This window comes from Limulus polyphemus, unplaced genomic scaffold (assembly GCF_000517525.1).
Source record: "Limulus polyphemus unplaced genomic scaffold, Limulus_polyphemus-2.1.2 Scaffold952, whole genome shotgun sequence".
NCBI classification, from domain to species: Eukaryota; Metazoa; Arthropoda; class Merostomata; order Xiphosura; family Limulidae; genus Limulus; species Limulus polyphemus.
In genome coordinates, this window is record NW_013666562.1 from 45,808 (window position 1) to 62,454 (window position 16,647).

Consider the following 16,647-nt stretch of genomic DNA (forward strand, 5'->3'; position numbering starts at 1 on the left):
AACAAACGAGATGCTATGGCCTTTCACCCGTGACCCGTCTCGAAAGGGGGTTTTACTGATTAACCCTAAAGAGCCCTACCGACAGTAGTAACCATTTCAACCAAATAAGTAATTTCAAAACTGTCTTCAAGGTTGTAAATTAATAAATTATTGGTGTTTAGCAAGGTAAACGCAAACATCTTTATTACATATTTCCCAAACTCAATTCAAGCTTTTAAAAATATCTACAACACATTATTTTAATAGATGGGAGTCTAATGAAAGCTTTAAACCTAAGAAAAGGCCTAGTTTTATTATTAATTGAATACTTTGTAGTGTTGATTAAATGTATTTATGATAACATTTCTAAAACAAGGGATGAATCGTAAAGGACAAGAACATTTGATATCAGGAAGAAGCCGTCTAGGACTTGAATAACTAATTAGAAACAAAATATCCTTAATAAAGTATCTAATACACGAGCCGTCACTTTGACACCACAATTATTCGGTGCCTCAGTTACGTTATACTTGATAAATTTGATCATCCAGCTAACCAGAACTTGAAGTGGACAAACTATTAGCAACAAAACATGTCGATGTATTTCAAAATGACATCGATGTAATCATTTTTATTTAATAAAATTAAAGATTTCCACGATCTTAAAAACAATCACTCTTTACATCAAGGCCTACACAAACTGGAGTACAATTAATATATTTCTTTACCAATTCATATTAAACATTAGTGTGTTGAACTGTGTTTGTCTTATCCAATTAGGCTGGGCTGGCCAAGAGGCAGTGTGCCAGACTATAAATCCGAGAGTTTGTGGTTTGCGCCTCGTTGCCAAAAATCGTGCTCCCAACTTTTGGGCCATATATGGTTCATAACACTGACCAATAAAATTTCACTACTCGTTTAGAATAGCCCAATAGTTAATGGGAGGTGCTGTTTGCTAAATGTCTTCTTTCTAATATATCAGTTCATTGCTATGGACAGCCAGCGCAAATAGCCCTTGTGTAGTTCTGCGCCAGTACCCAAAACATATTAAGCAAACAGGTACATCTGAATTACGTCGATTTTGATTATCCAAAAAGTAAAACACTACAAACAAAGCTTATAGGCTTTTACTAACCTATTTTTACGTACTTAAACATACATTTTTTTTGTTTTCCAGAATAACACACTGCCCATGTAGCTTCAGCATTCCTAGGTGAGTATTGGAGGTTTAAGTTAATGTGGCTTTGATCACACATCTGGTAATGTTCGTAGCGCTCATCAAATTATAACAAACAGTTCTCTTATCCTCGCACTCTTAAATTACAGTTGAAAATAGATTTGTAAGCTTTGGTTAAAATTACTGTAAAGCTTTTATATAAACACAAAATTACATTCTTACTCCTTCACATTATTATTCAAATTATATTTTTATAATACTATCCAAGATATCAAACTAATTAGTTGAAGTAAAACGAATAAAAATAAAGATGAATTTTTATACTAACGGTTGTTTTTTTGTTTGTTTGTTTACAAATTTCAAAAAGCATACATTTGTAATAGTTTAATTCTAGATGACTTTCCATATTCAAAATCACAGAGACTTATGGATAAGTCGTTTCATATTAATGTGAAATTTACACAACATTCCAAACTAGCTATAATTAATTGTAACACACACGATTTACGAATTAAATCAAAATCGTTAACATTATGAACCTGACATACGAAAAAATACCTCTATGACATATATGCCGTTGAAAATTTGTATATTTATGAAGCGTTTTTAATTCGTCAGAAACGTTAATAAATGAAGTTAGATTAAGATACGAAATCGCTAACACTAATTGTGTTTCGGTAAATAGTATCTAATTTGATGTGAATAGTTTGGTGTGGATTAGTCTAGATTTTCTGTTTTTAAGTTAGGGCATTTCTAATAAAGTGTGGACAACGATGACTTCTTGCTTATTATTTACATATGTATATCTGAATATATGCATATTACCCTTAACTTAGTTATTGCTTTTCGGTTGCATTTTTTTTCTATAAGTTACTGAGTATTCATTTTCAATAAGCCTTTTTATTTGTAAGTTTTATGATAAGGAAGCTCACATGAAAAAGAGATTAAGTTGGTTATTGAATGCAACAGACGATTGAGTGTTTGTTTTAGAATTTTCACAATATTAAGATGGATCCGAATTCATTAACATAAACTCGGGGAAGAAATATCAATACAACAAATATACTACGGAAAAACAAACACTTTGAATTAAAAATATCTTAGTTATGGAATTTAGATAAAGTCAGTTTCGTCATAGAGGTATTTAACAAAAGCAGTTGAAGGAATTTCAAGCTCTTTTACAAGATTGTATCAGAATGAAGCAATTGGCAAACACTCTGCACACATTCCAGACCATCGTTACAGGGGCATAGAATACGGTAGACACCAAAAACGTCCACAGAGCCGTTAGGATAGTTGAGGGTCATATTTTGGGCACTGTTCCTGGTGCGACAGTACTCTTCTTTATTTCCTAGTTTTCTACAATGTGGTACACTGTATTTCTCCATTGCTGCAATTTAAAAAAATAAACGTTACAATTTCGAGAAGCACACAGGAAATGAGAACAAATTTCAACATTACTTATCTGTTAAATAAAAGTAAACAGAGAAAAAAGGCATTAATAGCATTACGGTACGTCGCAATGGAGTATTTGTAGAGCTCAATAGCACACAAAGAAATCAAAGTGTAAGTGCTCATTTTATACTGAAATATGTCATATTACTTTTATGTGATCATTCTTCGGTTATTTTTGTAGTCATATGTTGTAGTTTTATATCATTGCAATTTTATTGTTTGACATAATTTTATTTGTCCGTATTATTAAAGTTATTTAGAAGAATAGATACTGATAGATGTGCCTCCCAGTGGCACAACGGTATGCCTGCGGACTTACAACGCCAAAAAACTGGGTTTCGATAGCCATGATAGGCAGAGCACAGATAGCCCATTGTGTAGCTTTGTGCTTCACTACAAACAACAGAATAGACGTACGAAAAAAATTCCCTAATATCCATTTATGCAATTAAAAATTCGAAATGGTGTAAGATACGTCTAGAATAGCTCCAGTCTGTAGATAAAAACTTTTACTAAAAGATATAGTCACAAACAAAGTATAACATTTAGAGGAGTATGCATGGAGCATCCGAGTCAGTGTAGGATAAACGTATAGTTGGTAAAAAAAATTAGGGAAGCAAACATAGTAAAAAGGAGACAATAGAACTGAAGTTTCATTAAAGTTGTTTTGGATTGAAATTTTCTCAATGTCAGTAAAAAAAGCTTTAATTTCGGCTGTTTTATTTATGTGCATAGAATGAAAATTGGTTATAATATAATTGAATTGACTAACGCACTAGTTATCGGGACACTTTGGACACACGCATTGATTGGCTGCCTCAGAAGATAGGGGAGAGAGTAGAGACGATGATCGTTATAGTTATAGTTTATTTCACCAGAGGGTGAATTCCTAGGGGAGGGGGTCACATCATAGTTCCAGGATTTGTTGTAAGGGGAGAAGTGCAATAATAGTTAGAGTTTTACTCAGAGGGTGTGTTGCTATAGGCTGATGCTGTTTACAAGGTTTTATAGGCAGATGGTGTCATTGTTTCTATAGGCGGACAGTATTACTAGGGCTAGTATTACTACAGGTGGGTGGTGTTATTAAGGACAGCCCTACTATAGATGGATAGATCAAATGGGTGGTGTCTCTGATTACTTTCATTATTTTATAAGTTAATCCACAAGACAATTGTATTTTAAATATGATTATAGTTTTAACATATATAATCAACATTGTAGTCTATATTTAATTATATGCCCTAAAAAGTTACAATTAACACTACTATTTAAATGAGACAGTTAATGTCACTAATTGTTTTCCAGCTAATAATTAAATTGAATGTGTCATGAAAGTTATGAATACTTCAGAAGTAAAACCATTATTTGAACGTGAGAATTATCATAACATAAAGTGTATTACATATGTCATGTATAAAGTTTTTATTACACATACTATCTGAATTTTATCCATTATTTGAATGAGACAGATATTATATCATAGCCAGTAATTTACCTTTTACAATTATCTGTCGTCTTATGTATAAAACACTTCGCTAGTTCATTAGCTCTATAGTTTTCACTTCTCTAATAATACATCATTCAACCTGAAAAGTTTTTATCACACCTAATGTTTTGTTTTTATAAATATTAAACAAGATAGTTACACGGGATGATAATAAAGGCAAGATACGACACTTGACCACACAGCAGAAATCAGGACACTAAAAGGTAGGGAACTTTGTTTTGGAAACTTGAAATGTCATGCAAAGCAGATGTAAGATTGTTTGTTTTGGAATTTCGTGCAAAGCTACACGAGGGCTATCCGCGCTAGCCGTCCCTAATTTAGCAGTGTAAGGGAAGGCAACTAGTCATCACCACCCACCGCCAACTCTTGTGCTACTTTTTTACCAACGACCGTCACATTATAACGCCCCCACGGCTGAAAGGGCGAGCATGTTTGGTGGGATGCGGATTCGAACCCGCGACCCTCAGATTGTGAGTTGAGCGCCTTATCCACCTGGCCATGTAGGGCACACATGTAAGAAGAAGGAGCAATGTACATGGTTTTGCTTTAATTAAAACAGATTTAGCAAATTTTAATTTTGTTCAGAAAAACATGTTGGTTCAAGATAAAATTATATAAAATCATAAAAACCCTATAACCCGGGCACTTTCGATAGGTGGACATTTTTACTTCAGGTGCAAACTGACATTTTTCAGACATTGCTATTTTTATTGGTTTTAATCAAATATTTAGTTCGGTAAAGAAATCATTTTGATTTTTTTTTTGCAAAAAAATCACAATTAATTTGGTTGATTTAATCAAAACAACTCAGGATATTTAAAGTCATTTTCATCCAATCAACCCCAGGTACTCTGCTAATTTATAATACAAAAAAGTATGGGTTTGTCTTATATAAATAAAATAATACAATATTAAATTACAAACATGATTGGCATCACTAAAATAACTGAATGCACACAAAAGAATTTTAAATATGTAATCAAACAAAAATGGTCTATTAGGAATACAATATGGGGGACTTAGATTTCAGGAATTTTCAGCCTTATGCCCCTAGGTCTGTCAGTTCAGTCATTGCTCTTCCATCAACCACTCAGAACTTTGTCTTATACTCTCAACTATGATGTATGAAAAGCATACTAATTTGAGATCAGCGGGATTGACCGTCACATTATAACGCCTTCCCCACGGCTAAAAGCTTTGGTGTGACGAGGATTCGAACCCGCGACACTCAGATTGCGATTCGAGCGCCCTAACCACCTGGCCATGCCGGACACAAAGAAAAGATAAGAATACTACATACTTATGTAGAGTGATATACAATGTATCCCTATTCCTAAAATTAGAGTTTATCGAGCCTATTTTTTGAAAAACGCCTATATCCATATAGTTTCAGTCAACATTATGTGTAAAGTTCCAAGCCAGCAAAAAACAAGCCTTAGACAAAGTTTGTGAAAATTTCTACAGAATCGTAAGAATATAAGTTTATAAAATAGTAATCATTAAACAGAGTTATTTACATAGATATTTTAAAACTAAACTTTAGTGAAGCAAATCTACTTATAAAGCTAAATATGAAATTATTTTTTTTATATTTAAATATTTTGAGAGTAAATAAATGTTATACAATATATTAATTAATCATAGAAATGAAAAGTAGTGAATTAGCAATAGGTTTTTGACATATAAAACATCAAAAAAATGGAAAAGGTATATCACGCAAATTAGATACAAAAGCAAAAACTATAATTAGTACGTTAAATGTGTACTAAGTCGATGCATAAAAAAGCGCTATCGTCTTGTTCAATATTTATAGAAACAAAATATTAGGTTTGATAAAAACTTTTCAAGTAGTATGACATATCATACTGTAAACTATGGAAGTAATGAACTAGCGAAGTGTTTTATACATAAAGTGAAAGATAATTGTAAATGGTAAATTATTGGCTATGATACTGTTGCGTCAGCGAGGTCACGTAACTAGTGTCACGCCCCTGCTTTCTGGAAATATCTTGTACCTTCGTGAATTGTCGGGAGATTACTAGATATAGGGTAGTCTGGTATATATAAGAGGGTGACAACGTGACGGGACAATAATGTGTGTGTAGGTAGTGAGTAATTGACCTGCAGTCAAAGGGTATTGTTGAAGTTAACGTTCGTTCGTTATAGTGTTTGTTTTAGCGCGAATGTTGAAATTAAGTGTATCATAAAGTTATATTCGGAAAGAATAAACCAGTTTTATTAAGTAAGGACTTGTGTCGCTAAAGTTTCGTCGGAACGAAGTTACGGAAAACCAATTAACAAACGGAGACGTAACAATATAATATTTGTCTCTTTCAAATAATGGATAAAATTAAGATAGTATGCATAATAAAACTTTAAAAATGTCACATGTAATACACTATGTTATAATAGTTGTCTCATTCGAATAAGTATTCAAAACTTTTATGAAAAACTTTTATACACAAAACTTTTTTTGTGTCTAAAAGCTGTAATCAGTATTTCAAAATACAATGGTCTCACCATTTAACTTATAAATGCGAAACAGTAGGGGTGATAAATATTAAACAAAAAACTGATAAAGTAACCACATGTTGAGACATCCTATGATGAACTCATCATTATATTGAACTATTCGCCTATAGTAACATCACCCCTAGTAAAAATGACCCTAATAAAGCTGTCCGCCTATATAAAAACCGATCTTAGTAACACCATCTGCCTATAAAACCTTGGTAACAGCATATTCCTATAGAAATACCGTCCACTTAGTTACAATATCTATTTATAGCAACACCTTCTGGTCAGTAGCACTCTAGCTATGATGTGATTCCCTACCCTAGTAACGCAACCTCTGGTGAGATAAACTAAAACTATAACTACTCCCCTCCCCTATCACCTGAGGCAGCAATTCAGAGCATTTGTCCAGCGTTCCCAGATATTTACTCTCACTCATTTAAAATATCCATATTTAATAAAATTTCCCTCACTGTAGTATTGGAAAAATATTCTATTAAGCTAGAACTAGATAAACTTAATAAAACATTAAGTTATTTTGCAACTAATGTGCCATTCTCCTATGATTTTTTTCAATAGAAATAAAAGTAAAACTTTAGTTTGATAATATTTTTATACCAAATAAATCCTACTAAAATGAAAAATATTTTAGAGACTTTCAACAGTGGTGAGAAGAAGAAGAAATAAAAGTGAATAACCTGATATAAAATACAAGTGTTTATTGTAAGAACAAAAATATGAAAAACATATAAACTTACAAATCAGAACACAAAACCCAATAAAGAACATTAATGTTTGAGATTAATAAAATAACTTACTGATTACACAACATGATGATTTGTCACAATCTTGGGGACTTCTACATCCATCGAAACCTGGAAAGCTCAGAATCACCTATTGAAAGGAAACTTTATAAATTTATTTCTATAATACAGAAGTGCAACTCATAATGCCTTTCAATTATACAACTTATTTGAACCATAAATTAATCATGAAACATTTGATTACATCAATAAAATTGAAACCTTAGCTAAAGCAGTTGTTAAAGTTGCTTCCAATAAATATTTGTGTTTTTCAGTATTGCTTGTGATTTATAGGAAGTGACTTTTCAAGGAAATCTTGCCATGTGCAAGATAAAGCATATTCGCTAAAATTCTCATAGAAGAAAGATGGTCACATTGATTGAGCATTTGGATAGAATACATATTTTTTCCAATCTTGTCTAAAGCTAGGTTCTTTTTGTCAGTTTATGAAATGTAAAGAAAATCATTACAACTTTTCTACAAACGTAAATAGAAAAAAGTAAGAAATGATACTGAACAAATGTGAGCCCACGTGTGAGAGTTTAGGTCCATCCTTCCTGCATGCAACATTATCAAGAGCATTAAAATTTGTCTGCAATATTTTCATCTATCACATCTTAAAGTACGTGGTTTAAATACAATAAAGTAGGATACAGAACAATATTGTTGCAAATTTCAAATTCTTAATATTCATATGAATGATAATTTGTTGGACATAGTGTGTAGCAACCTTGTAATCTTTAGTTTACAGCCATTGAAACTTGAATTATCTCAGGAAAGGTAGGTAAAACTCCCAGTTGACTTTTAGTAATTATCTGTTTAAATCTTTCGATTGTTTGATTGAACATTTAGTCCAAGGCTAACAGCTTCTCTAACTTTTACTTCTTTAACTCTTTGATAACTTTATATCAAATTACTATTTCCTGTCTATGAAATGTTTGTTATCGAGTTAACAAAACCTCCCAGAAAATTATCAACTTTTGAGATAACATGTTTTCAATAAATAGATTCTTATGAACAACAAAGAGTAACCAAAGTACATAGATTAGCTAGGGGTGACCTTTTTGTACTTGTGCATATTAGTTACTTACAATATGTAATAATTTTTATCCCTTCTTTTTAGTGAAGATCATATCTAAGACATGAACAGTTGTCGGTTGTATAATTCAGAAGAATAAATGAATAGTGTTATTATAATATATTATTCAAAACCTATCACTAAGCATGGTAGTGCTTAGTATGTAGGAGTGGGCCTTGGAAAAAATGGCCACTGCATTCAATCTACTACACTAGGATTCTTACAAATAACTGATAAAGTTGAGCTATAAGCTCTTTGAGTACCTAATTGCAATTACTGAGTATTTCACAGCTTGTATAACATTAATATTATTCTGTTCTTTTATCACACGTATTTTTATGGAGAAATAATAAAAAGGAACACTACAGTGAGTTCAGTTTATAAGCATATATTATTTCCATGTTTCATAAACAACAGTTTCATTTCTGGTCGCAAGATGGAAGCACAAATTGTTCTCAGATATCGACCTTTTGTGTCTTCATTTTTCATTACACAAACATGATATCTGTTACAATAATTTCATTAAAAATAAATAAATAAAGAGAGAATAATCGAAATACATATTCAAGGTATCAAGTATTTATGCAACTGACAGATCTGTGTACATATTACTGATGTCTGAGTTTGAAAACACCAGTTTCTTAACTATCAAAATAATACATTATACTGATCTACTTTTCTTCAAATTTTCAGTGTATGTGTGGTATAATACTTCATGACGTAGGATCTGTATGATATCCTCCTTATTAATTGGCATAACTCTAGCATGTGGTGGAGTGGATTGTATGCACTTGCAGTGAGTTGGGGTGAGGTTGGAAGGCATGGGTTTTGTAAGTATCCTCTTTATGTTAATCCAGTGCTTCAGGAACCATTTCAGCTTCATTGTCCCCCAATGTAATCCAAAATTAGAGAAACTGACAAAACTGATGTGATATTAACAATATATATTAGCATTGAATTATATAAATATAACAACTGTTCACTTATCAACCTACTTCAACGAAATTGTTTAAAAATAAGAGGGGGAAACAAGTAATAAAAAAATTGAAAAAACTGAATATGATGTAGGAACATCAATGCCAAAAAGTACAGAAACAAGGTAGGGATAAATACATAAAACCATACAAAAATCCCTACATAACTAGTCAGTAAGTACTGAGTCAATCTCACAAACTTATGTTTATTAGCCACTGTAAGATTCTACACTACTATTAAGTATAAATGTTTTTATTCAAACCTGAATTCTTGCTATTGACAAGAATTCAACATTCAATTGCAGATTATTCTTAGAAAGATTTGGCTAATTATGTAGTGATTTATGTACAGTTTTATGTATTCATATCTACCTTGTTTCTGTCCTATTTGGCATTGCCATCCTTACATCATACGTAATTTTTGCAACTTCTATTTTATAAATGTAAGTTCACTGTGGTGCTTCAATTACATCAAAAACAATATAACTATTATATACAAGTCATCACAATAAGAAGCCAAGTTTCGTTTTATTTTCGGTTTACTCTTCTCTGGGTTACTTATGAGAGATGGAATTCTCTGAAACCAGTAAGATTTTGTAACAAATCATGAATAAAATGACAAACAAGGTGCTTCATATTTTATTTTAATTTCACAAACAGTTTGTCTGTTGATAAATTTAGAAGAATAAATTAGTGTTAATAATGCTACATATTCTTCAAAACTTACATCAACATAGTGTAAATGCTGGGAGTAAAAGACAATATATTTGTTATTGATTGCTTCAAATATACCAATAGTATATCTTCAATATATAATTTCCATTCGGTTGCTTTTTAACCAATGAATTCTTACTACCAATTTCACATCTCCATAAATCCTATTTTTGTTATATTCCATCAATGTAAATAACTTGTTTTTAATCCTAAAAAGAAGACAAGAAAACGTTAAATAAACACATAGATTTCCCATTCATCAGACAAGGAAAATAAGGTGGAAAACAGTTGGCATACGCAGGTTACTTCGTTTATTACACTAGTTTCCAAAATATAAATCTGTTAAGATAACAAACAAATGAAATGTCGAAACTTGAATGTTTCTTGCCCATTATGCCTTCAACGTCAATAATTAGATTGACAGGATATATTGCAAGCTGCAAACGTTTACTTGAAATATATAATATAAGTTATATAATTCATATACCAGTGTGATGACATGGAAACTTTAGTAGATTCCTATACTGTCATTGGATATAATTTTTCAATTTGCGATCTTGCTCAGTCTAATAAGTTATTACGCAAAGTTACTTCATAGAAATTTTAACTGTAACAAGCTTGTGCAAAAGATGAAGGAGTATGATTGACAACATATTTTGAGGAATGTCCTGCAGTCCCTGCACTGTACGGGGATGTCGATTTCCATGATCAATTTAACTACATAAAGGCACAAACATTTATTGGAATCACATCGTAAAGTTGATAGGTGTGAATTTCTTACAATTTTTCTTTCTTCGACCCTCTTTCTCATAAAAACAGCCATTGATTACAAGATGTGGCTGGGATCTTCTGTGGTGTTGGTTTGTAAGCTTACCATCATATTCTGTTTTTATTATTATCTTGCTAACAGCAATAAACATGATGCCACGTTTCGCATATTCGGAAAAGCTTTTTGCATTAACATATGTAATTCATTTTTATGAAGTACGACTAACCTTCAACAGGTGGTTAAAAGTCCGATTTAATTTTGAAAGAACGATGAAAATGTTATTTTGCTTATACAAATATAAAGCATAAGATACTTCGTCATGTCATTCTTGATGCTATTGATGAACTTAATAATATATCCATGTAATAAACTATTTTCAACAAAAATAAGGAACATCTCTTTTTCAGTATATTACTAACGCTGGTATTATAATTTGCAGACTGAAGGGTTTGATGGGTCAATGTCTCATTCACATTGGACATAAAGTTATTATACATATATATATGGTCTTTGCGTGACCCGTAGATAATGTACCAGGGCTGTGAATCCAAAGGTTCACTGTTCGCACCATGTTATTGTTAAAAAAGAAAAAATGCCCTCCACACTTTGAGGCCTAAGAGTTTACGATAGGTGCCGTTTCAAGCTGCCCATTCTCTGGTGTATCACTTATAATTTATGGACGGCAGTGGACAGATAACACATATTTTCCAATGTATATTTTCAAATATAAGTTGTGTTAACAAACACACAGAAGTAGAACCAGTTATAAGATTATTATCAAACTGTCACCAGACCGTTTCTTGAGAAATTATTTTCTTACCTGAAGCTCAAGAAGAATTAAAAATACGCAGACTATGGTCTTCATTTTTTTCAATATTTTTTCGTTGATACCTCTGTAGTCCTGTTTGGAAGAAAATGGAGTGAATAAAGATTTTAAATAAATCATTTCTTACTAGTAAAATAAGTAATTACATTCAACAGGAAAGTTTATCGTATAACACTTTGACTTATCTGTCCTGTGTAAAACAAATGAAAAAATTACGATGGGTATTATACAAAAAAAATAGTGTTTTGTTTAACACTTATATGAAAACAAAACCATTTTTACCTAGTCTTTCTTCATTTCAAACACTGTAGCCACTAAAAAATTAATTACGATAATATATCATCGTTGTAGCGCTTACTTAACACCCTATTATAGTGTAGAAACCTATTAGACCTTATCATAGTGTATTGTAAATTACACGATATTCCCTCACTCCAACGTGATTTTTAGAACATTTATTCAATGTGTGAAGAAACAGCCTTTCAAGCTAACATACTTTATAGATCACAGTTAATAATGCTAGGTTAATTAACATGAGTTCTATAATTTTACCATATGTTCTACACCACCATATCTAACTATTTCTTCTCACTTAGATATAATCCACACCGTATCGTCATCTCACTGTAGCAAAGGAGCTACATCATATTTTACAATTTCCTAACACACAGTTACATTCAACACCAAATAAAAGAACAAATCATCACTGTAGTATATGAAATAAACAATATGGAACAACTTCCCTCCAACTCGTCTATCTTCAACAGCGTATATAACAAAATCCTCTTATACTAACATCTGTTCTACACCATATCTTACAATTTCGTCCCACTCAGCTCTGTTCAACACTATACCGAACCTCATTTCATCCTAACATATTATCTACACTATACTTAACGATTTATCTTGTTGCCATAGTATGCTACACACCAAACGTAGTAATATCGTATCATTTTAGTGCATGTTTTTCGCTATATCCAACAATATCATCTCACCATAGCATGCTCAACACTATATCCAACAATATCATCTCACCATAGCATGTTCAACACTAAATCAAACAATATCATCTCACCATAGCATGCTCAACACTAAATCTAACAATATCATTTCACCATAGCATGTGGTGAGATGATATTGTTTGATTTAGTGTTGAAAGCATGCTATGGTGAGATGATATTGTTTGATTTAGTGTTGAGCATGCTACGGTGAGATGATATTGTTTGATTTAGTGTTGAACATGCTATGGTGAGATGATATTGTTTGATTTAGTGTTGAGCATGCTACAACACTAAATCAAACAATATCATCTCACCTTAGTAGCATGTTCAACACTAAATCAAACAATATCATCTCACCTTAGTAGCATGTTCAACACTAAATCAAACAATATCATCTCACCTTAGTAGCATGCTCAACACTAAATCAAACAATATCATCTCACCATAGCATGTTCAACACTAAATCAAACAATATCATCTCACCTTAGTAGCATGCTCAACACTAAATCAAACAATATCATCTCACCTTAGTAGCATACCTGATAGATATCTAACAACATCTTCTAGAATATATGCATATAACACACGGTAGCTTCTAATGATCAGATGATGTAATGTTGAGTTTTTTTTGTCATTTAAAACCTTAAATAATTTTGGTATTATTTAATTTAACACAGTACTAAACCTTTAACTGTCAAGTTTGTCTTTAAGTGAATTTTACGAACTAATTACTAGGTGAATTTATTCACCCAATGAGAATTGTTTGGTAAGGAAAGGGTTAAATTTCGTTTAGGTTATGCATTTTATAACTGACCAGCTCCTAATTGGATTTCACTTAGAATTAGCTAAAGAATTTGTTAAAAAACTTTATTGCATTTAAACATCTAATGTGTACAAAACAGTAATCCCTTTTAAACCTATAAAACTAACTTATTATCGTTTACGTATGGCATATTATGAAAATAAAACCCAACGTTTAAGTTTTTTTCTAAAGCATACAACGGTCATAGGGATAGATTTGTCGTTGAGAGCGGACCTAATTTAATTTCTATTTAGAAACGTTCATGACACCTAGAAAACGTGTTGAATCAAACAACCAAGAAATAAATAACCCGAACGCTTTTAAATTTCATATGTTGTCGAAAGATTCTTCAAAAAATAAATAGTCTTCTGTTTAATGGTCTAGTAAGCCATGTTATTATTAATGGAATAACCAGAAAGAAGTTTACCTGTAAAAATGCTTCACGATGCTGTTGTGATACTACAAAATAATTTTCATGAGGATTATTTATAGTAAGACGCCCCTCGTCAAGCAGTGAAAACCAATAACTTTACTGAAACGTATCATATTTATCAACTAGACTTTGCCATGTAAATCATGTAGACTTTGATATGTAAAGTATTAATGTATAATCATGACAACAATACTCAGATTCGTCAATTATGTTTTTTCCTTATCAGCTCTTGTAGAAGTCAAATCATTTAAAGTTACAGCATCAACTTGATAATTGTTCGCGTCTTGTGAATATTACTTTGAAACGTATTTATAGCTATATAAAAAATATACACGTACTAACCACGTGTTAAACAATGTTATGAATTATCTCCATATCCTTTATTTTATGCATTTCTTTTTTAACAGAGGGCGTTTTCTAACCTTTGGGTTTGGTTTGTTGTTAAGCCCAAAGCTAGAGAATGGACTCTCTGTGCTCTGCCCGCCACGAGTTCGAAACCCAATTTTTAGCGTCGTAAGCACGCATATTAACTATTGAACCACTGGGGGACTAACCTCAGTAAGTAGTTAAAAATGTTTGTTTCCTCTGTAACGAACAAATAACAGTGGGGTTCAATAAATATAGAAAGACCAACAGAGAAGTAGGAATGAACCTTCTACTAGATTTGTTAACAAAACTTAAATCTGGGGAAAAGCATTAAACACAAAGAGCAGTTACATGTGTCAAGCCCACAGCGATATTCATTTAAAACTGATATTTGCCGCCGACCACATCATGTTTTTGGGAAATTGATTGTACATAATGAAATAGAATTTTAAAATGAAAATAAAATAGGTTACTACAATAAAATAATCTGGAGTTATAAATAAAAACTTATCTTCTGAAGTTAGCATTCCTGTTGCCATAACTTCCATGCGTCTACTATAAGAAGAAACTAAACAGAATTTTCCCTCCCCAAGGTCGAAAAAAGTAATTATAAAAATTATTGCTGACATTTGTTGGAGAAGAAACTACAGGATAAATGCTGATAACATCACTCTGTTCTATTTCTTTCTCTCTGTCTATTTCATAGCTGTTCTTAGAACTTGCCCCCAGTGGCACAGCGGCATGTCTGCGGACTTACAACGCTAGAAACCGGGTTTCGATACCCGTGGTGGGCAGAACATTGTGTAGCTTTGTGCTTAACTACAAACAATCTTAGAACTAGGATAATAGTAGCCTATAGTTTAGAATTTTCAGTTTCATTCTGGAAAAATAATATTAAAAAAATTTACAAATTTTTACCTACATTCCTAAGTTCTAATATGGAGTAAATAAGGATTTCTAAGATGAAAATTGTACGGTAAATATCAAAGGCTAAGTAAAAAACTTTGTAATGACATTTTTCTTTTTTTAATTTCCTCATAAGTTAATTAAAACACAGTAAATAAAATGTTTGTATTTTGTAGAATAGAACATAATTAAACGTTTATTTCGGTTTTGGTTATGTGAGTTGAATCACCCACATCACACACGGACCCCTATTTCTGATGAAGCATTTGTATTTTTGGCTTGAAATAGTCACATGTCCCCAAACCCTTGAAGTATTAGCATGCTGATTGTGCTTCGCACAATGTGTTGACTTTTGATCTCACAAATTAGAACCCACTTTCAAACATTCTGCGTACGGGCCTGTACATGGTTTTGTTAGCTGTGTTATTTCAATGATAATAGCCAATATTAACTCGTAAACCTCAAGAAACAAATCTTAAATAATTAATATCGAACTAGTTAGTACCTGACCAGATACTGTAATGTATATCTAGATTTTGTTCAGACTTTCGATTTATACTTAATATCTAGATGCGTGAACGGTCTTTAATACACATTTGTCCCTGATATAAAAAGTGACAACATGAGAAACCTTTCCTCTTGTCATTAAAGTAAATTAATAATGTTACGTCTCTGTTCGTCAGTTAATTTTCCGTAAATTCGTTCCGACGAAACTTTAGCGACACAAGTCCTTTCTTAAATAAAACTGGTTTATTCTTTCCGAATACAACTTTACGATACACTTAATTTCAACAGTCGCTCTACAACAACGCTATAACTCACGTCTCATCTGGCCAACAGTATTTTATCCGCATACATTCAATTACTCATTACCTCTCCGTCGCTTCGTGGCCGGTCTTATATATACAAGACTACACTATATCTAGAAAGATCACGAGATTTAAGGAAAAGACATGAAAGTTCGAGAATGACGTGGCGTGATACTAGTCACGTGACCTCGATGTCGTAACACTGCCCCGGACGAACAATAGCCACTTACATTAAATCAACAACAATTAACAATAACTTAATTAAATGTACAGAATTACAAACACAAAATTACAATTCAACAAAGTCTCTTAATTTTACGGGACGTATCTTCTTCCGTACTGGTCTCCGTCTCGTTGGCTTCTGCTTCACGTGGGGTTCATCTGCATCATCAGGAAATGTCCTATCGTCGCTAACAGTCACATCAGTGGTAGTAACTTCATCAAGAGCTTCACCGTTTCCCTTCTCAATAATGAGTAGAGTTTCTTCTTCGACAGTGGCTTTTTCAGGTGACACTTCTTCAGCAGCGTCATTTA

At 32.2% G+C, this 16,647-nt stretch overlaps 1 protein-coding gene across 1 annotated transcript; it reads right to left on the reverse strand.

Annotated features, from left to right (window-relative positions):
- Positions 1–1,485: 1,485 nt before the first annotated feature.
- Positions 1,486–14,100, reverse strand: LOC106461408 (astakine-like). The gene is made up of 4 exons (XM_013921228.2): positions 14,027–14,100; positions 11,791–11,871; positions 7,451–7,526; positions 1,486–2,546 (listed from the first exon to the last, which is right to left on the reverse strand). The coding sequence occupies exons 2-4, from the start codon at positions 11,833–11,835 to the stop codon at positions 2,335–2,337; spliced, it is 333 nt and encodes a 110-aa protein (XP_013776682.1). The 5' UTR covers positions 11,836–11,871; positions 14,027–14,100; the 3' UTR covers positions 1,486–2,334.
- Between the last annotated feature and the right edge of the window lie 2,547 nt (positions 14,101–16,647).